Source organism: Euprymna scolopes, chromosome 46 (genome assembly GCF_053919585.1).
Source record: "Euprymna scolopes isolate OS-2025 chromosome 46, ASM5391958v1, whole genome shotgun sequence".
Taxonomy (NCBI): Eukaryota; Metazoa; Mollusca; class Cephalopoda; order Sepiida; family Sepiolidae; genus Euprymna; species Euprymna scolopes.
This window is the reverse complement of record NC_136527.1, coordinates 26075192-26100857: the sequence shown is the minus strand read 5'-3', so window position 1 is coordinate 26100857 and position 25666 is coordinate 26075192. Positions and strand designations below refer to the sequence as shown.

The 25666-nt window shown below is 30.7% G+C and overlaps 1 protein-coding gene across 1 annotated transcript in view; it reads right to left on the bottom strand.

Annotated features, from left to right (window-relative positions):
* The window catches only part of LOC145271374 (uncharacterized), a 35835-nt gene extending 10788 nt beyond the window's left edge, over positions 1 to 25047 (bottom strand). Inside the window, exon 1 of the mRNA XM_080126916.1 lies at positions 25028 to 25047. Within this exon, the coding sequence (XP_079983042.1) occupies positions 25028 to 25047 (20 nt within the window). The remainder of the gene's footprint in view (positions 1 to 25027) is intronic.
* Between the last annotated feature and the right edge of the window lie 619 nt (positions 25048 to 25666).

Sequence of the window (25666 nt, the reverse complement as noted above, 5' to 3'; positions counted from 1 at the left end):
TATATATATATATAAACAAATGATTAATAAAACATGTTAAAAGACATCTTGAAAAAGAGTTAAAAACATATTTAATGTTATGTTCCCCTTACCTTACCCTTTTTTTAACCAAGTAAGATCTGTGACTTACTTGTAGTTTCATTAAATACTTTTATATGCAAAATCCGATCCTGCATTTTGCTATTTCCTGCTCTCTGATGAGAAGGAGTGTATTTCTTCAAAACTCCGCGGATTAAGGACTATCCACTTATCTTGTGCTTCCTTTTTTAAAATTAAATATGTTTTAAACTCTTTTTCAAGATGTCTTTTAACATGTTTATTAATCATTTGTTCATATTATAATCTCTATTTCCTTTTCGGTTTTATTGAGCTTTTACATCTGGCTGAGTTTATTTTACTTGTAAATATTAACTCTTTAATATTTATAATATATTTTAAGTTTACCATTTTGATTACCTTGGTAAACTTATTGTAATTTTTATTTTATATATATATATATATATATATATATATATATATATATATATATATATATATATATATATATATATATATATAAGGAGTGGAGTATATGGGGTGTTCGGTAAAAAGAGACAAACAAAATGTGAGGGGGAAACCTAAAAATGCTTAATGTTGTGCAATAATATTTTCAAATTGGTTTTAATCTGGCGATAAAATAGCTGACAAGAGTCATGTTTATATGAAAACTTAATATAAAAAAAAAATTTAAACACAATTAATTAAAAATCTATATTGTAACGGAATATTTTGAAATAATAGAATTTTAATCGCTTTAATCTTTTAAAAATTAATGTTTACGAAGTTTTTTTTTCTTGGCAATTCAGCTGATTATAGTATATATTAATTCGAAAAAACACTATTTAAAAAAACATAATAATATTAAGTTTATATCAATTTTTTATTGCAACTTCACGGTAAATTTTTGTTCAATGTATGTTTTTTTAAATTTTTAAAAAAGAAATGTTTTTTTTTTACTTATTTGAACTCTTACGTTTCATAATACATGGAAATTTCGATAGATTTAAATATATTTTGTTCGAATTTCGTAAAAGTAAATATGGTGGGTCACGCACTAAAAAATATTTCCCCTCGTATATTTTACAAAAACTGCATTTTATATGTAATTTCATTTTGAAATGGATAAGTATCGAAAATTTCACGAAAATCTGACCATTAGTTGATTTTTGCTAGATTTATTAAATACGGGTATGTTTTCACGTTCGGAATGTCTACTACATGGGAACGTTATTTTAAAGCGCCAATTATGTAAACACGATGTTCGTCTCGCAATTTCATTATTTTCGTTCAATGAAAAAATTTTTTTTTAAATTGTTACTGATTTATTTTGCCCTTCTCCTTTTAAAAGGTATAAAAGTTATACTGATAATATTAATTTATAATAAAGTTACATCGTGTTACATATAGGGCGGGGTAATTCTGTGGCGACTTTTGGCAGTCCCTAGTGAAGGAGAAGGTGGAGGATTGAATTGTATTCCGAGTATAAATTAAGATTATAATTGGAGAGGTAAATTTGACTAAATGGAACAACAGACATACGACAGTGGATAATTTTATGGTGGATAAATAGGGTTAAATGGGATTAAATTTGAGATATAAGTTATTCTGTGAGGAGGAGGGAGATGATAAAGTAGTAAAAGATAGGATGGGATAGGGTAGAGGAAGATTGAGGTGGAGGGTTTTTTTGTAGATGTTACAGTAATTTGTTATATGGGGCAAATGGTTGAACTTAGCGTAGAATTTAGCAGTATACATATGTATATGTTTATCCATATGTGTATATATACATATGTAAACACACACACATACACACGCACACACACGCACACACACACACACACACACACACACACACACATATATATATAACAGCAAACAGTTAATAAAAAATGTTAAAAACACTTTGAAAAAGAGTTAAAAACGTATTTAATCTGAAAAGGAAACACTTGATAAGTGGATAGTCCTTAATCCGCAGAGTTTCGAAGTTTCCTTCTCATCAGAGGGTAGGAATTAGCAAAATGCGGGATCGGATTTTGCATACAAAAGTATTTGATGAAACTACAATTAAGTCAAAGATCTTACTTAATAACAAAAAGTGAAGCAGAGGGAATATGGTGAAGAAAAGGGTGATTACACGTGAATGGATAGTCTGGTGAAAGGTAAATAATCCAATGACGGTAAAATCCAAAAATATAACTCTAAGAAAGTTAATTGAATTTCCATTTGCACAAGTAAAACCTTCGAAATTCCGCAATTATCACGTGTTTCCTTTTCAGATTAAATATGTTTTTAACTCTTTTCAAAGTGTTTTTTTAACATGTTTTATTAACTGTTTGCTCTTATTATAAGCTCTATCTCCTATTTTGTTTTATCTAGTTGAGATTCCTTTAAAATATTAATCCTTTATATTTATAATATACTTTAGTTTTACCATCTTGGATCATTTTGGTAAATTTAATTGTAATTTATATATATATATATATATATATATATATATATATATATATATATATATATATATATATATATCATCATAAATACACAATATTTTTAAGTGAAAATAAATTTCGAAATCGAATAAATAAAAGTAGTTTACTAAACAAAACAGTAGAGTTAAGTTGCAAGATAAACTCTTTTGAATTAAAAAAACAACATATTTTTTTTTAATATAAATAAATTACAATAAATATAAAAAGCTTTCTTTTTAAAATTGTTGTCTATTTTCCATGTATTATCTCCCTTTAACAGTTATCTCCCTTGGCCGGACATTTTTCTCTTAGAGTTTCCTCGGACTCGACACCTAGTCAGCGGCCTTTCTAACCCCATGTGTCGCTGTTTTTTTTTTTTTTTTATCTTCTGTTGTCCTTCGCTGTTTTAAGCCATCTCCGGTAAGAAACATTATATATCTCCTTCTTAAAGACACTTTTTAATATTTTTAACGTTATTTTTTTTTTTTATTTCATCTTAACTACGAACTTTATTTATTTTCTTTACCCACATGTCCGATCCCCTTACTTCTAGTTGTTTTGTTCATTTTCTAACGCATACGACTCCCCATTCAGCTTTTTATAACTTTTCGATTCTTATCTTTTCTCTTTGTGTTCTCAACAATGGTTTCTTTTTTAAGTTGAGTTTTTTTTTTCTTGCATTTATTTTGTTTGTTACCGTATATCTACTCTCACAGAATTTGTTTATAGGATTTCCTGTCCTGATTGTATTTAATGCTAACTGTTCAAGGGTCGTATGTTTATAATCAACACAATATGTCAATTAAAAAGACAGTACAATATGCGTGTGTTAATTAAAAAAAGGTAATCTCCTAAGTTAGCGTTAAAATTATCTTTTGTAAAAAATATTATGACATGAGGAGTCATTTCGATTTAAAAATTATTTTATTTAAATTTAATTTAAAATGGAGAAAATAACATTTCAAATGTGTTCAATAATCATCATGATTATTTTCGAGATTACCGAAAAAAAGGCTAAAAAGAGAAACAAATCGAACTTAGGGTTTGTATTACTGTACACATAGATTCGAAAAAGTTGTCAAAAAACAAATATATAACAAATAAATGTTATCAAAGGCAAGATAAGTTACTTTTCTACCAAACTGGATATATTTTTTGTGTTTTTATTCAATGTAATATGTTTATTCAGCTCGAAAAACATGCAGTGTTTACCGATATATTGGAAAATTCAAAATGACGGCCGACTGTCTCTTTAACACGGTAAGTTCAGGAAAAGATGTTATAAATAATAAACTAGGCAAAATACTATTAAAAAACAACCGAATATATGTCAACTTATGTCACGGTAACATATATTGAGCGAATTTCTAACAGTATTTTGTCTAGTTTATTATTTATAATACCTTTTCCCAAACTTACCCTCTCCGAGAGAGAGTCGGCCGCCATTTTGAATTTTCCAATACATCGGTAAACACTGCATGTTTTTCGAGCTGAATAAACATGTTACACTGAATAAAAACACCAAAAATATATCCAGTTAGGTAGAAAAGTAACTTATCTTGCTTTTGATAACATTTATTTGTTATATATTTGTTTTTTGACAACTTTTTCGAATCTATGTGTACAGTAATACAAACCTCGAACAAGGGAAGATAATAGGGCTTCTAGCTGTGTTGTTCATTTCATTACGCATACGACTATCCATTTAACCTGTTATAACTTCTCGGTTCTTTTTTTAACTAAATATTTTATCGTGGTTTATTTATTCATTTATTTATTTATTTATTTTGTAATTTGATTTAACTTAATATGAAAATGGATAATAAATTTAAATTATCAATTATTGAATGGATTTCTTTAAAAACTCAGTTTAATTTTTATGGATACATGTGTCCAGTGACACCGATATGATGATTAAAATCGCAAATTATTGTCTTTTTAAATTAAAAATAACGCATGAATTTCTATTTGTTTTTTTATATAAAAATAAAACATTGTAGATGTTAACAATTAAAGATACTGTTAATATTTCACGAACATTACGATAAGCAGTATTCATTCAATATTTTCACAAACAAATAATATGAAAAAATATTTAATGCGGTTTTAATGATAAACATTTCGCTTACATGATTTAATGACTATTTTCCTCTCAGAAAATAATCAGATTCATTTCAAGTGACATTCTGTTCATAAAAATCAGTAATCTTAAACTTCATGCTATTCTCACGAGATCCTCATTTAACTAAGCCTGCATAATGAACACTCGTTACAAGAAAACATTTACGTTTGAACGATTTGAATTAATATTCCTAAGACGTAGATAAATGTTGTTTCATCTTAATACGGTGATTTCGAGTTCTTTGTCAAGTGTCGTTATTTTCCGAAGGTATTTCTATATATTTTTTATTTTATGTATGTAAGGATGTGACTTGATGGAAATATATTAATCATCGATCTTGTTAAATTTACCTTTAATGGTCCTGCAATTACTCTACTAATTTCGACTTCAAGAGATTCCTGCACTTGCAACATCGATCTTAAAAATTAATCCGATTATGAATGGTTGAACACAGATTCACACACGTAGAAGTTAGTGACTTCATTCTACATTCAGTTTAGTTTTTATTCTTGCTGATGACACCCAAGTACTTTTTTTATCATTTTGTAATAATATATACAAAATCTGTTATTAAAATGTTATATTTAAGCGTATTTAACGACCGGTCAACTTCTTCCCTGTTCAGTATAAAATAAATGAATTTTCTTACATTTGTAGAACTTATATGCTATGCGTTGTGTCTTTGGGGAGGGGGGGGCTAATAATACTATTTGTTTTATTTGAAAAACAAGGTATCTTCTTTAGCTGAATTTGTCAGTTTCTGAAGCTGTAAAAACATTTTTCGTTATAAATTTCCTTCCACATGTATTTTTTTTCCATTAACAGATTAACTTTAGATTTTAATTTTTCAAAAAAGTAATCAGAAATCTATTAAAAAATATGATAAGCTGGTTTTCAAAACTATGTTCCTATCAGTTTCACATGCAACAAATTAAATAAATAAAAATATGATACGATCCATTTCTGCGATTAAATTGCACATGCAACAAATTATAGAATTAATAAAGATGAAACTTGTGATCTGTTCTCGCTCATGTAAATATTAAAATGTGAAATAAAATAAAACTAATTTTATCCGTGATATTCACCGAATAGATCGGCTCTATTTCGAAATGATTTCTTTTTTTATTTTCCTCTTCAATTTTGTTTTCTGCGAACTTGCTCTTCCGTTCATCTTGAATGTTAACATGAGTTTGTAAAGTCAATCACATTTGAAAAATCGTTTCTTTTATAAAATTTCCACAAGTTTAAAGTAAAAAAAAATGTCTTTTGTTTTTCATTCTTTTTCAATGGATTATTTTGTAATTATTTTGGTTTGTTGGTGTGCTGAAAACAAATATCTACTTCAAAACTTGTTAAGAGATTTCCTTTTCATGATATGAGGAAATTACTTTTTCATGTTTTGTTGGCATGAAAACCGTTTCGGAAATTGTTTTTTTTACTTTCAACCTTAACAATCATATTTAACATGACAACTTCGATAGGTTTTAGGTATGCTGAAAACGAATATCACATTTGAATTTGATGCAAACAAGTAGGTATCTGGACATTAAACAATGTAATTGTTTGGTATCAGTGGTGGCCTATTAAGTATGCACTTGCACATGGAGAATTGCCCGCCACCGATAACATAAGGAATTACATTGCTTCATGTTTGAAAACTACTTGTTTGTGGCAAATATATGTGCACACTTGCGCATACAAAAATGTTCACCACTGATAACATAAGGAATAATACGTATCTGTATACAGATTGTACTTAATTTTTGTTTTTTAATGTCCTCGTGTTTTTATTGAAAGATGAAATCAGAAAAGAAAACAAAAAATAACTTTTGCTCAAAAAACAAAGATAAAAAATAACACCCCTTCCCTAGGTGGCCATATAGTTGTTGCTCATTTTACGTTTAATTCATATTTAAATGCGATCCCTCACTTTTTGAAAAATCTTTCATATCATGTAAACTATTTCTCTGCACTATTTTTTGAAGTGTATATTCGTTTTCAGCACCCTCGAAAACTTATAATAGTTGTCATTGTAAAGGTTTTTATTTTGTTTGGAAAGATTCTAGACATTGACCAAAGCAACAAACCTTACAAATAGTTTTCAGTAAATAAAAAATATAACCATAATTCTTATACAAATTACAATATTGCAGTTCTGAATTTTTTAGGTGAGGAATGATTCTTGTATTATTTAGATTATTAAGACTACTGTTCTCATCTTGAGTGTTATTTATTGTGCAAACATTGTAAAAATAACACTTGTCGAATATTTACTTACTGGATTGTGATAGTACGCTTTAACTTCAATTCTGTTTTAAAAAGTGAAGACAATATAAAATTTAATTATTTTGTATTTCGGGAGACATTAATTGTGATAGATGAAAACATTGAATTATTATTAATGGGCTTTCATAAGTGAATATTCTGCATTTGTCATGTGCACAGCTTGACTGAGAAATGCCCTTTTATTTACGTTTTAACTTTTTCGACCATGTAGCACATTTTTTCTCTCACGGCATATGAGTCAAAACACGTCTGATTGCTGTCTTTTCTCATCGTGTGCTTTTTTCTGCCTTTTTCTCCTTCCCATAACATAAGTATGTGCACACTTTATTTTCATATGTGCAAAGACGGCGGCTGCTTATATTTTCACTAGTCAGCTATTCTACAGCTGCTGCTTATATTTTCACTAGTCAGCTATTCTACAGCTGCTGCTGATTTTCTCATATGAGCTCCATGCATGTTATATTAGAAGAACATGTGTTTTTAGATAGCTGAATGTGCAGCATTTAAATAAAATCTATAGATATTCTTAGCTAGTATGGATTAAGACATACATGTGCGACGTTGATTGCCGGCTGAGTGTAAGCTTCTTTGTTCTTTGCCTTTTCCTTTGGGCTATATATGTGACCTGCTTTTTGCAAGTGCACTCACCTTCGGTAGCTGGATACGTCTAATAATTGGGATATCTACCACTGACGATATCAATACTGACAACCTGATCCCATCACTCCATACGTTTGTTACAAGTTGTCATGTGTGGCTTTGTGTGTGTGCACATTCAACAGACGACATCCCTCCCCTCTATTTTCAAAAAAATATTCACATATATTTTTTTCCATTCCCCCTCCATCTCAATGCTCTCTAGCGTCCCATCAATTTACTCTTCTTTTTTTCACAATTCAACAAAACAATTATTACAATACAAAATAAATACAATAATGAAACTGTCCAACAATCAGAATCAGTATAAAATATATGCATATTCTTTTTCAAATCAACAAAACACAATTAAAAAACAAAATAACCAACAACAAACATTGTACAACATTTAAAATCAGTGTCAAATGTATTCCATAGGTCGCTTTTCCATTCAGTATAATTTGCGCATATTTTTTTCTTTCATTTTTGTTTTTATGAGTTGAAGAAAAAATTATACATGGAGAAGAACAGTGAAAACCAAACTGGCTTTACAAAACAGTGCATACGTATAATATGTAGTAATAAACAACAAACATTGTACAACATTTAAAATCAGTGTCAAATGTATTCCATAGGTCGCTTTTCCATTCAGTATGATATGTGAATATTTTTTCTTTCATTTTTGTTTTTATGAGTTGAAGAAAAAATTATACATGGAGAAGAACAGTGAAGACCAAACTGGCTTTACAAAATAGTGCATACGTATAATATGTAGTAATAAAAAGGGATAACATCTAAAAGCAAATAAATTCCTAAAATTCCTACTAAGATTGTCTGCTATGGTTAGAGTACTTGGTAAAATTCAGGTGTAAGTTACATACTCCTGAATGCTGAAGTTTCAGTCATCAGTGAGATTGAAAATAGAATTTAAAATTATGTAGTACTTGGTAAAATGCAGGTGTGTACATACTCCTGAATGCTGAAGTTTCAATCATCAGTGAGATTGAAAATAGAATTTAAAATTATGTAGGACTTTTGAATGGACACGTTTTGCTTAGTACATGAGAGTATCATGTTCTTGTGTTGTTAGCGATGGCTGAAACAATTGCCAAAACAACAAACTCTTCCAAATTATACCTATACTTAGAAAAACCTACTAAATTCCAGAAAAAATTCCCTCTCTTTTCTACCTGCATAGTAAAACTCTCCTCTGTCCATACAGGAAGAATAAGAGCAATAAGATACAATTAAGGATATGCAATAAAAAATCCAAATTGAACAATTCTCCATCCATGCGGTAGGTCAATCATCTTGCAATCGAGTTACTTAAACAAGTTACAATATTACGGTTCTGAATTTTTTAGATGATGAATGATTCCTTTTATTATTTAGATTATTAGGACTACTGTTCTCATCTTGAGTGTTATTTATTGTGCAAACATTGTAAAACTAACACTTGTCAAATATTTACTTACTAGATTGTGATAGTACACTTTAATTTTGCACTCAAACCATGCATTTAAAAAAAAATCGCACCTGCACATTGTCTGATACTATCGCAGGGACAAAGTTTGAAGGAAGGACATTAAAATATGATTTAGCATTTTTTAGGTGGATACACAAGCATTTTGTCCAGTGATTTCCAACAATACTCTTCACTGTGTTTAAAAATATTGCTTCCCTGTTGTACATGTCTGTCAGAAATGCTTTTCTTTATGTGTCATTTTCCTCACCTGCGTTTCCACTTTTTCAACCATGCATCACATTTTTCCTCTCACTGCATATGAGTCGAAACACGTCTGATTGCCGTCGTTTCTCATCATGTGCTTTTTTCTGCCATTTTCTATTCTCCTTCCCGCGACATCAGCATGTGCACACTTGCTTTATTTGCATACGTGCTAAGACGGCGGATGCTTATATTTTCACTAGTCAGCTATCCTAAAGCTGCTGCTGATTTTCTCACATGAACACCATGCACGTTCTATTACAAGAACACATGCTGAATTATATATGTAGCATTTAAACAAAATCTGAATATTACATCTCTAATTACTTTCATAATTTTTTTCTCCTGATAAGAACTTTCTGGAAAGTTGTTTAATTCAACTATTTTGAAAAATTTTTAAGAAAAAACTGATATTATTTTAGTTTTTCAATAAATGTGATTCATTATTAATTTTTCTTCGTGTTGGATTGTATTGTTTATTGTTAATTCTTCTTGTTATTTATTACTTCTGCTGTTATTCACCTTTTGCTATTGTTATGGGCTTTTATTTTTCTTCCGGTTATGATTGAAGGTGGCCTTGTGTCCATGGAAGTTAAGAAAGCAACCGTTAGCTCCCTCTTGCAATTGGTCTGATCTTTTATTTTTCTTTCAACTATGAGTAAAAGAACTTGTGTATCTATCTTTTAGACCCCTAGTCATGTGTTTGTTATGAAATTTGGATACGTTTCAAATGTTACCTATTATAAGCATCTGGGAGGATGTAAACATTTCGTCCTCTTCCTCATCTTGAGGTCAGAGAGGATAAACTCTTAGTGATTCTATTTGGATATAGGGCACCTTACTTTCATCGGTTGCTAAAAGGACATCATTTCTCAGAGGAGCATAAAAAAGCTGATCATTTCTTGACATATTTCCCCTACAATCATATGAAACTAACAAAACTTCCTCCTCTTCTCTATCTGCTTAGGTAAAACTCTCCCCTGTCCATATAGGAAGAACAAGAGAAAGAAGAGACAATTAAGATATGCAATCAAAAATCCAAATTGAACAATTCTCCTGACCATGCGGTAGGTCAATTATCTTGCAATCGAGTTACTTAACCATCTAGTAGTTGCATGATTAGTCCTAGTGATGAGGTTTTGGTTGGAGTCTCCTTCGTATTGTGATATCAGTTTGTTCCATGGCTGAATTGTTATCTGACTCCATGGACTCCCTTGGAGAAGCCAGTGTGGTCTTTTTTATGATCTTTCCGTTTTGGGAATGTTCCATTCCTTGATCGACATTGTCAGCAAGCACCTTTATCATGGAGCTTGTCAACTGATCGTTAATCCTATATGAGACGGGGCCTGTTTTATCTCTAACTACATAATATGCTGTCCAACATACATCTAGCTTTCCTTGCCTCTGGTGGTTCTTATAATAAAGCAAATTTCCAATCTTAAAATCTATGAATTTTCTTATTGAAAGTCTCTAACAGTTTTTTTCCTTGCTTTCCAAATGTTATCCCTTACATAAGTAAACACTGCTCTACATCATCCACCCACCCATTTCCTTATTTACGGTTTTTCTTAATGTTCTTTCCATGCTAGAATTTTCTCATTTCTTAATCGATGTTGCCAGCAGATGTTCCACATGTGCCTTTATCACGTAGCCCATCAACTGATCCTTAATCCTATATGAGATGCTGTCCATTTTATCTATAACTACATAAAATGTTTTCCAACATCCATCTAGCTTTTCTCGCCTCTTGCTGTTCTCATAATAAACCAGATCTCCAATATTAAAATTTATGAACTTTGTTTTCTTATCCGAGTTCTCTATTAGTTTTTTCCTTGCTTTCCAAATGTTATCCCTTACAAAAATAAAAGATTGATGCATCTCTTGTAGAGTGATCTCGTGTTGCTGATCACCATAATATACTCTGCAAGGTAATAATATATTATCTAATGGAAGGATCACTGACATTTTTCTTCCTCGACTGGTATGCTCACCCTAAAACACTGCTCTACATCATCCACCCATCTATTTCCTTTTTTTTCGGTTTTTCTTAATGTTCTTTCCATGCTAGAATTTTCCCATTTCTTAATCGATGTGGATTGTGTCTCATCACAACCATCTTCACTCTTCTATCCCTTAAACCCTCTAAAAAATCCCAGTACCTGTTTTCTGACTTGTCTGCTTCTCCAGTCTATCCCACTATAAACGCCTTCTGCTAATCTATCTTTTGCATATAGTCCTGTATCCATTTTAACCTACCCTACTGATTTTTCAATTCTGAAGTCCCTGCACAAAATTTGAAAATAGCTGCTACTTTATTTTACCAATAGTATGCTATTGACGAAAGAACAAGATAACAAAACAACTCAAAATCAATTTTTGTTAAGAAACATAAAAGCGAGAGAAAAATAAGCTTAATAATATATATATATATATATATATATATATAAATATATAATATATAATATATATATGATATATATACATATATATATAGTAATATATATAAGAGTAGATAGTATTTTGCTTGAAGCATTGGTGGTAAAGAAATATATAGAATTTTTTTAAAAGCCAAAGACAATGCGGGAAAAGACCGGAATTATGAAAGTAAAGAAAGAAAAACAAACAAATGTAGACGGGTATGCTTAAGTAGAGGAGTGTCCAGCCTTTATTCGTCTGTCTTTCTTCACTTCAATGTATAATTATTTATAACCAAGTTGCTGGTATGTCCGGTGTATGTAAAGTCCGTGGGTGGTATGGAACTTTGATTAATTTCGAGAGAAAGGGACCTCTCTTTTTCTTGAATCGACTTTTGTCTTTTGAAAAAGAGAGGTCCCTTTCTCCCGAAATTAATCAAAGTTCCATAATACCCACGGACTTTACATACACCGGACATACCAGCAACTTGGTTATAAATAATTATACATTGAGGTGAGGAAAAATAGACACATAAAGGCTAGACACTCCTCTACTCAAGCAAGTCTTTCCTCGTGTTGTCTTTGGCTTTTTAAAAAAAGTATGTATATGTTTTTCGAGTCGAATATCACATTATTTTTTTTTATTTTCCTCAAGTTCAAAGGCCCTGTTCTTTATACTGGGGTTTTTAGGCTTCCTTATTCTTTGTTTGAAAAACGGTAAAAAAGAAAATGGTCAAAAACGGCATCAAATGAAGCTTTTTCGCAGTAGATTTTTCATTTTGTATAAAAATACCACACCTTTTATTTTCTGTTTCTTTACTGTTATTTTACTCTGGGCTATATATGTGACCTGCATTTTGCAGGTTCGCTTACCTTTAACAGCTGCACATGTTAAACTGTTGACCTTTCATCACTGAAAATAAACAATCTGACAACCTGACCCCATCGTTCAGTGCATTTGATACCAGCTGTCATGCGTGTGTGCACCTTCAACATGTGACACAAAGCAATTAAAGCAATTAAACTCTTGTTGCTTTTACTTTCCAAGTCATGTGATGCCACATAGGGTTAACATCATTAAAAGACTTTCATAACACAACAATAATAATATATAATATCTTTAAATATGTAACCAGTATTTGATACCAGCTGTCATGCATGTGTGCACCTTCAACATGTGACACAAAGCAATTAAACTCTTGTTGATTTTACTTCCCAAGTCATGTGATGCCACATAGGGTTAACATCATTAAAAGACTCGCATAACACAATGATAATAATATATAACTTGGTAAAATTCAGTTATAAGTTAATGCTAAAAGTTTGAGAAAATACACCCAATATGAGACCAGTGTTTTTAAGAATAAAAATAATATGAATAATCGATCCTCATTTCTAAAACTAAAAAATGTAAAGATGTTTCGTTAAATATTTGAAATAAAAGCTAATTTTCTTACCCAGTATTGAATAAAACAATACTCATTTTATTTTAAATTTATATTTTTAAAAGTCAACATAATAATTCAATATTACTAAATGTAATTTTTAACATTTATTTTATATTTCCAGAATTTGCAACATTGAAAAGAAATCCATTAATTAGCGGCTTTCGGCAGTGGTGATTTAAAAAATTTCATCATAATAAGAATACATTTTCTTCATATAAAGTCGAAATTTATTAGCGTATCTCATCATACTATCCATTGCATATAATTTTTGTGAAATTAGATGTGAGCAAACATGGGAGACAAACAACATTCTTGTGAAGTATGTGGTTCTTCTTTTGCACAGAAGTCAACTTTGTTGCGTCATATAAGAACACATACAGGAGAGAAACCACATTCTTGTGAAGTATGTGGCTCTTCTTTTGCACAGAAGTCAACTTTGTTGCATCATATGAGAACACATACGGGAGAGAAACCACATTCTTGTGAAGTCTGTGGTTCTTCTTTTGCATGGAAGTCAAATTTGTTGAGTCATATGAAAACACATACGGGAGAGAAACCTTATTCTTGTAACGTATGTGGTTCTTCTTTTGCACACAAGTCACATGTGTTGCGTCATATAAGAACACATACGGGAGAGAAACCACATTCTTGTAAAGTATGTGGCTCTTCTTTTGCACAGAAATCAAATTTGTTGAGTCATATGAGAACACATACGGGAGAGAAACCACATTCTTGTGGAATATGTGGTTCTTCTTTTGCATGGAAGTCACATTTGTTGACTCATATGAAAACACATACGGGAGAGAAACCACATTCTTGTGACGTATGTGGTTCTTCTTTTGCACAGAAGTCACAGTTGTTGAGTCATATGAAAACACATACGGGAGAGAAACCACATTCTTGTGAAGTATGTAGTTCTTCTTTTGCATGGAAGTCAATTTTGTTGCATCATATGAGAACACATACGGGAGAGAAACCACATTCTTGTGACGTATGTAGTTCTTCTTTTGCACAGAAATCAAATTTGTTGAGTCATATGAGAACACATACGGGAGAGAAACAATATTCTTGTGAAGTATGTAGTTCTTCTTTTGCACAGAAATCAAATTTGTTGAGTCATATGAGAACACATACGGGAGAGAAACAACATTCTTGTTAAGTATGTGATGTTTCGCACAGAAATAAATTTTGTTGAGTCATATGAAAACACATACAGGAGAGAAATCATATCTTTGTGAAGAATCTGTTTCTTTTTTTGCATGTAAGTCCAATTTGTTGAGTCATATGAAAACGCATACAGGTTATAAAGCTGGTTATTATACAGATCGCCATAATGGAGTTTGTGAATACGTTCACTGGAAGATATGTAAGAAACTAAACGTTCAGTGTAGTAAAAAAATCCTGGGAACATATACCCGAACAAACAGTTGGGAATGACAACTACACCATTCACTATGACTGCATAATCCCGAATGGTACATATCTTGAAAACGCAGCTGTTAAACCAGATATAGTGATTTGGGACAGAGCAAACAAAAAAGCGACCATAATAGAGGTCAGTGTACCCAATGATACAGGGCTTAACAGAGCTGAGAGGGAAAAGATAACAAAGTATCAAGAACTTATGTATGATATGAGACGAAATTGGAAATTAAAAGACGTTTCAATTATACCAGTCATCATAAGAGCAACTGGGCTTATGAAAAAGAATTTTAAAAAGTACATAGCAAGCATACCCAGTGAACCAAGTGCAAAATAAATACAAACGATTGCACTGAAAGGGACGGCTAAGATCCTGAAAAGATTTCCTGGTTGGATTCACTAAATAGGGATAAATGTCAGACATCTGGTTGGATGTCCCACCCCCTAGAAGAAAAAGGTTAAGAAAAAAAGAAGAGTTATAAACCACATTCTTGTAAAATATGTGTTTTTTGGACAGAAGTAAGATTTATTCCGTCATATGGTAACATGTACGGGAAAGAATATCTGATTATCTTCCAAAATCCATACCTCAGAATTTTGTACATTATCACAAACAAGAGCAAGCAGGACAATCTCTATCATGTAACTGACCAACAAATTTGCACAAGACTGTCTTAAAAATATGACTGAATCATTATTCATGGCTTAAAAATATGACTGACTCATTAAACACGTCTTGCAAATATGATACAATCATTAAACAAGTCTTATAAATATGACTGAGTCATTACACATGTCTTGCAAATATGACTGGATCATTAAACAAGTCTTACAAATATGACTGAATCATTAAACAAGTCTTACAAATATTACTGAATCATTAAACAAGTATGCTACAGAAATCACCAAAGAAACTTTTTAAGAAATACTACAAAACTTCAATTACAGAAAATTGTACAAATGAGCCAAATAATGGCATGATAAATGTTTTCTGGATTTATTAACCCAGGACTATATAAATGAGGATGGGCTTAAAAAAGGATGGGGCTACTATGATGAGGACAATTATAATGACTGCTCACGATCAAAGTTTGATACCCAATGCTTCTAATAATGTTGAATATTGAATGCTGCATCAAGTCCTGGAAACAACAGATGGACATAGTCTACACCATCGACTATGACTCTAAGAAGGAGAAAGAATCAACCTTAGAAGTTAATGTCGCCAATAATATTTAGTTAAACAGTAAGAAAAAATAATATTTAGTTAAACAGTAAGAAAAAATAATATTTAGTTAAACAGTAAGAAAAAATAATATTTAGTTAAACAGTAAGAAAAAATAATATTTAGTTAAACAAAGTAAAAAAAAGTAATATTTAGTTAAACAGTAAAAAAAAATAATATTTAGTTAAACAGTAAAAAAAAATTATATTTAGTTAAACAGTAAAAAAAATAATATTTAGTTAAACAGTAAGAAAAAATAATATTTAGTTAAACAGTAAAAAAAATAATATTTAGTTAAACAGTAAGAAAAAATAATATTTAGTTAAACAAAGTAAAAAAAATAATATTTAGTTAAACAAAGTAAAAAAAATAATATTTAGTTAAACAGTAAAAAAAATAATATTTAGTTAAACAGTAAAAAAATAATATTTAGTTAAACAGTAAAAAATAATATTTAGTTAAACAGTAAAAAATAATATTTAGTTAAACAGTAAGAAAAAATAATATTTAGTTAAACAGTAAAAAAAATAATATTTAGCTAAACAGTAAAAAAATAATATTTAGTTAAACAGTAAGAAAAAATAATATTTAGTTAAACAAAGTAAAAAAAAATATTTAGTTAAACAGTAAAAAAAATAATATTTAGTTAAACAGTAAGAAAAAATAATATTTAGTTAAACAGTAAGAAAAAATAATATTTAGTTAAACAAAGTAAAAAAAATAATATTTAGTTAAACAGTAAAAAAAAATAATATTTAGTTAAACAGTAAAAAAATAATATTTAGTTAAACAGTAAAAAAAATAATATTTAGTTAAACAGTAAGAAAAAATAATATTTAGTTAAACAGTAAAAAAAATAATATTTAGTTAAACAGTAAGAAAAAATAATATTTAGTTAAACAAAGTAAAAAAAATAATATTTAGTTAAACAAAGTAAAAAAATAATATTTAGTTAAACAGTAAAAAAATAATATTTAGTTAAACAGTAAAAAAATAATATTTAGTTAAACAGTAAAAAATAATATTTAGTTAAACAGTAAAAAATGATATTTAGTTAAACAGTAAGAAAAAATAATATTTAGTTAAACAGTAAAAAAAATAATATTTAGTTAAACAAAGTAAAAAAAAAATAATATTTAAACAAAGTAAAAAAAATAATATTTAGTTAAACAGTAAAAAAAAAATAATATTTAGTTAAACAGTAAAAAAAAATAATATTTAGTTAAACAAAGTAAAAAAATAATATTTAGTTAAACAGTAAGAAAAAAATAATATTTAGTTAAACAGTAAAAAAAATAATATTTAGTTAAACAGTAAAAAAATATTTAGTTAAACAGTAAGAAAAAATAATATTTAGTTAAACAGTAAAAAAAAATAATATTTAGTTAAACAGTCAAAAAAATAATATTGAGTTAAACAGTAAAAAAAAATAATATTTAGTTAAACAGTAAAAAATAATATTTAGTTAAACAGTAAAAAAAAATAATATTTAGTTAAACAGTAAAAAAAATAATATTTAGTTAAACAGTAAAAAAAATTATATTTCGTTAAAAAATACCAAAATACCAGAGTTTCCTGTACGATGTTTCAAAACCATTTAATCCAAAACTTGACATTTACAAGACACCAAAATTATTTAATCCAAAACTTGACATTTACAAGACACCAAAACTATTTAATCCAAAACTTGACATTTTTTTGTCAAAACAACTCCACAACATTCTGTTGTCAAATCTATTAACTTTAAAACTCGACATTCTGTTGTCAATTTCAAGTTTATTTGCACATGCCTATGTACGTAGCCTTCTTCCAACTTGTCAGCTGTTTGCTACATGTCCTTTTGTATTTACCTGTATTTTTTGCATAGAAATGGTGACATTCTGCATCGCTATCATGACCATAACCCATAAAACCAACTGTGTGTAAATATTTTAGTCTTTCTATTTTTTGTTCCAGGACCAACTCTTTATAGCATGCACACATGCCAGCAAAGTTAAATAAGAAAAACTGAAAAGCCATATTTTTGTAATGCATATTTTTGTAGTTCTGTTTTATGAAATCATGTTTAGACAAACATGCGAACACACAATAGTCCTGTTTGAGATATTGTGCCATCTGCTACACTCCACGTATGTCTTAGTATCTACTTAAAGTTTTATCATTGTTGTTTTAATGACGAGAGTAAATGATATCCTTTGATTAAGTTAATAATTTTCTTTAAATACATTTTTTATTTTCATGTAAAATGAAAGTACATACAACTTTCATGCTAAGGTCACGTCTTAACAGTGTTTTTTACTGTAGTTCTTTTTTATGAAATGAACTTTAGACAAACATGTGAACACACACTTGTACTGTTTGAGATTTTGTGAATGACTAGCATCCTGTCGTATGATCCATCCACAACAAAAACTAAAATGATAAAATTTTGAAAAAATAAAGACATATTCTTGTTATATGTGTGTTGCTATTCTTGTTTTATGTGTGTTGGTATTCTTGTGTTAAAAATCTCTCATGCAAAAAGGAGAGAAAAGAATATGATCGTTTGATTATGTTACGCTTTGCTAAGATTTGTGTACTGTTCCATTTTTTACATCTGTTCACGACTGCCATCTTGCCTGCCACTTTACTCAAGATTTCCCAAGGAATTAATGTGTTCAGATTTTTTAGAAAAAATAATTCATATTATTTTTTCACGATACACTCCTTCACTCCTCACAAAATCATGTAGAATAAAAATTCGAATGGTAAAACTTTTTTATATTTCGAAAAATCCGAATGGTATACCTGCTTTATTATATTTTCTTCAAATCTAGTTCAATTTTTATTGTGGCCACTGGAGTTTTCAATTTTGAAAATAATTTTAATTTACGGGGAAGAGTGGGTAAAAAATTTTAACTTCCAGAAAAATCTTTTTCATAGAAGAATAAAAAATATTTCCAGAAAATCACTTTCCGCTTAACTGCCCTAAAACGCTAGAATAATTGGAATATAGAGGTTTATTTTACATTAAATTTACATATGAAAATGACACCCACTCTAAATTCTTAAATTTTTTTTATTTGTTTGTTTATTTCTTCTCGCCTGGTGGATGAGTTTTTTTTAGACTAAGAAAGCAAAAAGTTGGTAGTAAAAGTAAATCACAAACAAATAAATGTTACCAAAGGCAACAAGAGTAATGCTACCTAGTAATATATGTGTTTAACTATTACAGAATAAAAATAATTCGAACTTTCGTATTACATTAAAATAATAGTTTAAACATGAAACAAAAAATGTTAGTGATTGATTTTCAATTCATGAAACACATTTTCAGTTTCTTTAAAATATGTTTAAAAATACACTTACATTTTATATTGGCAAATTTTCAGTGTCTTATGCATCTTATAAGCGTATGGGAAACTTGAAATCTAAATTGCGTAATGGAATCAAAAATATTATTTACCAAAAATAATTTCTATTAGCCTATGGCTTTATTGCTTTATATTGTCATCCAAATCCGTCTTCTCAAATTCAGAAATTTTTGTTTTAGTAGACACGTAATGTGAGATGGAATAAAAATGAGCCAACATATGTTGTTGCTATTAGAAAAGTTTTTAATCGACTTATCATATTAATAATTCATCTGAAGACATATAAACCGAAATCCAAGAATGAAGCAACACATGTCGCATATGATGCGAAAAGTTTGAATTCATAATAAAAAACATTAAAAATCATTTTTTAAATATTTTTATTTTTAATTTAATTGAATTTATGAAAATTAGACGCCAGAGAACTAATTTTGGCAAAGTATGAAAATGAAACATCTATGGAATAAATGACAATTGAAGATAAATTTTAAGACCATTCTTGAAGAGGATATAGTTTTAAATATTTTCTCTTGTTTGAAAACAAGTTTGCATTCTTTTACAATTAATAATTTGAATAATAAATTAAAATCCTATTACTATTATCACAATACATCAGTGATTATAACATGTTGTTTAAAATAAAATCAATTACTCCTTGATTTGAAGGGAATTCGGCAGTATTTAAGCTATCGAATAGAAAGCCATTTAAATAGTATTTGCGGTGTAGCGATTAGTTCTTATTAAAAAATATTTTACCGATAGGACGATCATAAAATCTGTTTTCAGTCGATTTTCATTCTTAGTTGCTTAATATTTCTGCAATTCTAAAATTAAATAGATTTCTGTTGCTAATTTTTCAGATATTTATAACAGTTAATTGATTGTATATCGACACTCATCACAATTTATAACTCTAGCCAAGCCAGGAGTCACCAGCAAACAGGATTGATATTTATTATGTTTGTTTGTCTTTTTTGTGTTCTTTGTCCAGAAAACTTGTAATTTTTTTCGAGTTTCTAAGATGCCCTTTGTAGAAATTGAACCTCCTTCACGCGTTCCAATGCACTAAGTAACGTCACCTGTTTACTGTCTGTACAACGAAAACTTCCCCCAACCCCTCCAAGCGACCTGCTTTATACTACATTCACCCACATGAATCTCGCAAGATCAAATGATCTGTTGACAGGCAGACACGTGGGCGTTTCACAGGTAGGCCGTTTGTATGTCCGTTTATATTTTCCCCACACCCTTCATCAATATTGAACTCAAAAATAGTTCAATTTGGGTGATTTTTCTCAATATAGAATGATTTTCAAAATAATATAGGAATTATTTAAGCATAAAGACAAAACTTTAATAATAACTAATTTGTATCAGGATAACAATGTTATAATTGCTAATTGGGGAAAACCATGAACAAGCAAAAACAAAAGAAAAGCACCGATACTTTCATAAATATTTGCAAAACAGAAAAATACCCGGTTTAAAGTTAGAGGCAAACGGTGTTTTATCAGATTCAGTTGATATTAAACTTTATCATTAATATAACTTATGGCAAGAGAATCAATTTCCCCTTCCAGGTTTATTCATTTATTTATTAAATTGTTAGGTGAAAGTACAGAATAGTAAAGACTCCCTCTCCAGGTTCTACAGATTAGAAAGCCATCCTAATCTTAAAGGCTCAATTACAACTTCAAAATAAAAATAAAGACAAAATACAGGAAGAAACCCACCCAATCAACGTTATCATAACATTTATTGGGTGAATTTATACCAGTAATTTATTTTATTTTTAAGTCATTATTGAGACTTATTATTGTATCGGCCATTTTTCTTGTTCTCACGTAACGCTCAACACCTGTAATTTGTATACAAATTTTATCAATTTTCTGCAATATAACGTTTTTTAAGTAAAATCTTTTTTGGTGCAAGAAAATTAAAAGCAGTGGCCACCAACGATTAAATCATTAAATTAAGTTTCTATTTTCAAGACTTAATAAATTAAATTGAATTAAGGTAATACAAAATTTTAATTAGACTTTCTTTCATATTATTATATATATAAACATTTATTATCAACTAATCATTAAATAAAACGTTATAACTTTTCTTTTCAGTGCTTCAACAGAATTTGAACCTAACCAAACCGATTTTTCCAAATTCAAGCTAAAAGACTTACCCTTATTTTAAATTAGGGGAATAGGGCTTAGCTCGCATTTCTCGAATGGTCCCAGTTATTTGTCTGCAAACTTTTAGCATTTTTACTTAGTTTTTATGTTGGATTTTTTTTTTGCACCAATAATAGTGCATCCCCCTGTTTACTTTTATTATATTTTTATTCTAGTTCTTATATTTGATTTTCTGTATTTCGTACCTTTTATGATTCTTAGTTTCGTATATTTTGGCTTCGTACGAAACTCCCTTTAATTTAAAGAAAAAGAGCAATGCTAGCTCCTTGATGACGTCACGAGCCCAGCACGAAATTCGGCCTCTTTTTGGTTCCAGCGATGTGGAGAGTGGACACAGATTCATTGCCTAGCGCAGATATGGAATTTTGACGAGCCTCCTTCAAAGAAGTATCAACCCGGTGAGAATACCTGGACGCATTGAAAGCGAACTTCTAAGGACTTATTTATGTGGCTACGGTTTGCACGTAAATGAAAGGAGATAAATTTTAAAGGACTTTAAAATGAGAAAAAAGAAAAAGGCGCATGCCTGACCGCCATCAATTTGTGAGTACGTTTCTAAAATTTATTGCATATGAGAGAGAGAGATTAGGAACTACTATTTGAATTATATTGTATTCGTTCATGGATACGACATTTTCAATATAAGAACCAGCGTTTTTTGCATTATATGTTGTTACTTTGGCGTTCTTTGTTTTGAATGTATTGTGAAGATCTGCCTCGATGAGCTTCCTGCAGAAGAACCATCGGAGTCGAGATCGATTTGTCCAGGGATGTTTCTGAGGCGCTCTGGACCATCTTTTACTTAGGATTTCTGATGCTGAGATGTTTGTTTCAATGCTGAACACCAGGAGATTGGATCTTTCCTTGATAGGGGTCTACCATAAGCATTACATCTCCAGCTACCTGAGTGTTTCTGACACCTATACTCAACTTTGTTTGGTTTTATGTATATTGTCATACAAACATTTAGAACTGTGATTGCCTTGCATAATTTGTGCAGTTTTATTTCATTCCACCAAGTTGAAGAACTTATCAAACCAAATGGTTGATTGGATTCGTTCCTCTTGTAGCACCGGTGTTGATCTCACTGGGCTCTTGTAGTTACGAGGGAGTTGAGATATTTTGGTGTTCGACAGAGATACTATAAGGATGAGGAGGTTGGATGGTAGTTGAACTTCTCAAGCCTTTATACTCTTTTATATGCAAATAGTTAATTATGTGGCGGAATATCTGTTGTGGTCTTGAATCTGATCATTAGTTTGAAATTTGTGAATCTGGTTAGCCACTCCTCTGTTCAACCCCCCCCCCAAAAAAAAAGGCACATGCCTGACCGCCATCAATTTGTGAGTATGTTCCTAAAATTTATTGCATAGTAGAGAGAGATTAGGAACTACTATTTGAAATATATTGTATTCGTTCATGGATACAACATTTTCAATATAAGAACCAGTGTGTTTCTTTTTGCATTATATGTTGTTACTTTGGCGTTCTTAGTTTTTGAATTTAATGCTCGCAAAGGGACAAATTTGGAAACAACTTAATGGTAAATAAAATCTCTTCTTCGTTTTAAAACAAGACCTTTATATTTTATTCTTTATTTATATTGTTTTAAGCAGGGTAGTTATTTTTGCGTCGAATTTATCTGAAAGAGGATAAATTTCCGACAACTGTCGGAAATTTACTTTTTGCCGACTGGAAGATATTATATCATTTTACCAGGTTTGTCCCTTAAATCCTTCTTTGATTATTTATTTATTTTATTATTCATTGAAAAGGTAAAGAAAGAAATAGAATCAGAATAAAAGAAAGAAATTAAATGTTATTGGATTTTTAAACATTATTTTCGTAAAAATCATCATCATCATTCTAACTGTTATTTTTACTATAATTTTGGTTTCACTACAATATAAAGAAAAAGAAAGATGGTAAACTTGAAGAATAGTGTCATCGGAAAAAATCGCAACTTCAAAAATTATGTTTTTACTTATAATTATTTTTCTACTCGACAAGTTTTCATTGAATTTGGAATTCATACTAATTTCGGCATGAATACGAAATAATGCTTTGCCTTGAAATACATTCATTTAAGGACACAATATAATAAAGTTCTTTACTTGATATGTGTGTTTTTTCTGCGTTCTGATACATATGGGCGTTGAAACGATGCTTGCTACGAAAATGTTTCTGCCGAAAAATCTAAGAAAAAAGAATACAAATAATCTTTATATAAAAAGAATACAAATAATCACTCTTTATGTTCTTTCCAGATTTAATGGAAGTTACATCACCAGCAGCAGCACTGTGTTGTTAGGCGTGACAATAGTTAATGAATCTCATGGTGTTTGTGTCTTCAAAATTTGCTTTCTTCAGTCGATCAACGCTGATCGAGTCATGGTTGTCATTCTTATCTCGAAATGTTTTGGATATCTGTTGTAGAAATGCACTAAAACAATTACCCCCCTTTGTATAGGCCCGGATGTAACCTTACCGGCCTAGCTTTCATGCTCAATAAAAGTCAGTTTAATCGCCCCTCTGTTCGGCTCTATTTCCTATAAATAGCAGTTCAATAAATAACACTTCACGGTGGCTAGCGGTGGGATTAAATAGCCATGAATAAATATATACAGAAAGAACAGCACTACAACGGCAATGAAAAAAAAACTTGCGCACGCACAGTCGGGCAGTGACTACAAGGGGATACGAACGACGCCATATTGGAAAAAAAACGTGAGTCATTTTTTGTACACGTCTTAGAGCCCGGCTCTTAATAAAAAATAAATAAAAATAATAAAAAAATTCAAAAAAAAAACAATAACAATAATATCATTATTTGCCGTCAAAAGAACATCAACAAACAATAAATTGTGGCACACCTCCTACCGACTATGAACTTGTAAGACCCAGACCTCAGCGAAGCTATGTCCCTGTTCAAACAGAAAATGGACTTCTATATGGAAGATGAAGAAATTACTGAACCCACAAAGCAAACTAGGAGAATATGCTGCGGTATAGGCGACCAAGGCCTAAGACCCTAAACGCCAGTGGACTCACTGATGAGGAAAAGAAGTTACCGGAACACCTGTGGAACATCTTCGAAAGTCAACTCCAGGTGAATGTAAACTTTCGAATCCACAGACTCCACCTTATGCAGTACCGTCAGAAACAAAATGAGACGCTGGACGACTTGATTACACTAGCCAGAACCTTAACACATAAATGTGATTTTACAGACGAGGAGCTGAGCGAGAGATTAATAGAGCTCATTATTTTCTCAACACCATACAAAGACTTCAGAAATGAGCTTTATAGAAAACATAAGGGGTATAGCATAGGCAACGTGCTAACTGAGGGTCGGAAGTACGAAGCCCTCGCTGATGGGAACGAGCAACTAAACCAGCTCGGAATGCCGAAAACTGAAAGAATCGACAACGTCAACCGAGGCAGGAAATGTGGGAACTGCAATACTAGCCACAAGCCCAGGCAATGCCCAGCATGTAATGATGAGTGTTCAGCATGTTGACGCAACAGACACTGGGTGAGATGCTGTAGAAAGGCAAAAACCAAAGACCACAGAAGAAAAGGCAATCACCGCAGCAATTCTCACAGACACTGAAACCAAACCCCAAAGAGAACCGAAGGTAGGACATATGGAAAAGTTTGGATCATATAGATATCGGCAGTAATGAGGACGCTTACCTGCAGCGCTTCCACTCCATCACCGTCAGTGTAAAATGCATGGACAGCATTACTAAGAGACCTAGGGAAGAGGCCTACACAACTCTGAACATCAGGCCACCCCACCTAAAGTATAGAACGCACCACACCTTACAAATGAAAATCGAATCTGGGACATCAGGCAACACTCTACCACTGCGAACTTTCCAGCAGATGTATGGCAAATCTCAAGAAGCACTGTCCACCTTAAAACCCTGTCCACACGTTAAACTGACCTCATACGGAGGCGAGCGCATCTGATGCCTGGGAACTTTTTAGCTTCCCATGTCAACACAAGGACTCTGAGTGGATGACCACATTGTTCTGCATTGTAGAAGTACCAGGACCTGCATCGTGGGGCTCCCAACATGTGAAAGGCTGAGGCTTATCACAATTCATGTCGACACCCTCAAAAGATGCTCAGCTGCACCCATCATGTCCATCACGCAACTGATGTCTGATTTCCCAAATCAGTTTAACAGAATAGGAAATTTTAGTGGGAAGGTGCAGAGCCTTTCATTGGCCCTCCCCGGAAATGCAGAATCCACCTCAATGAAGGAGGAAATAAATAGGCTCATTGAGGAAGATGTGCTCATGAAGGTCGAAGAACACACAGATTGG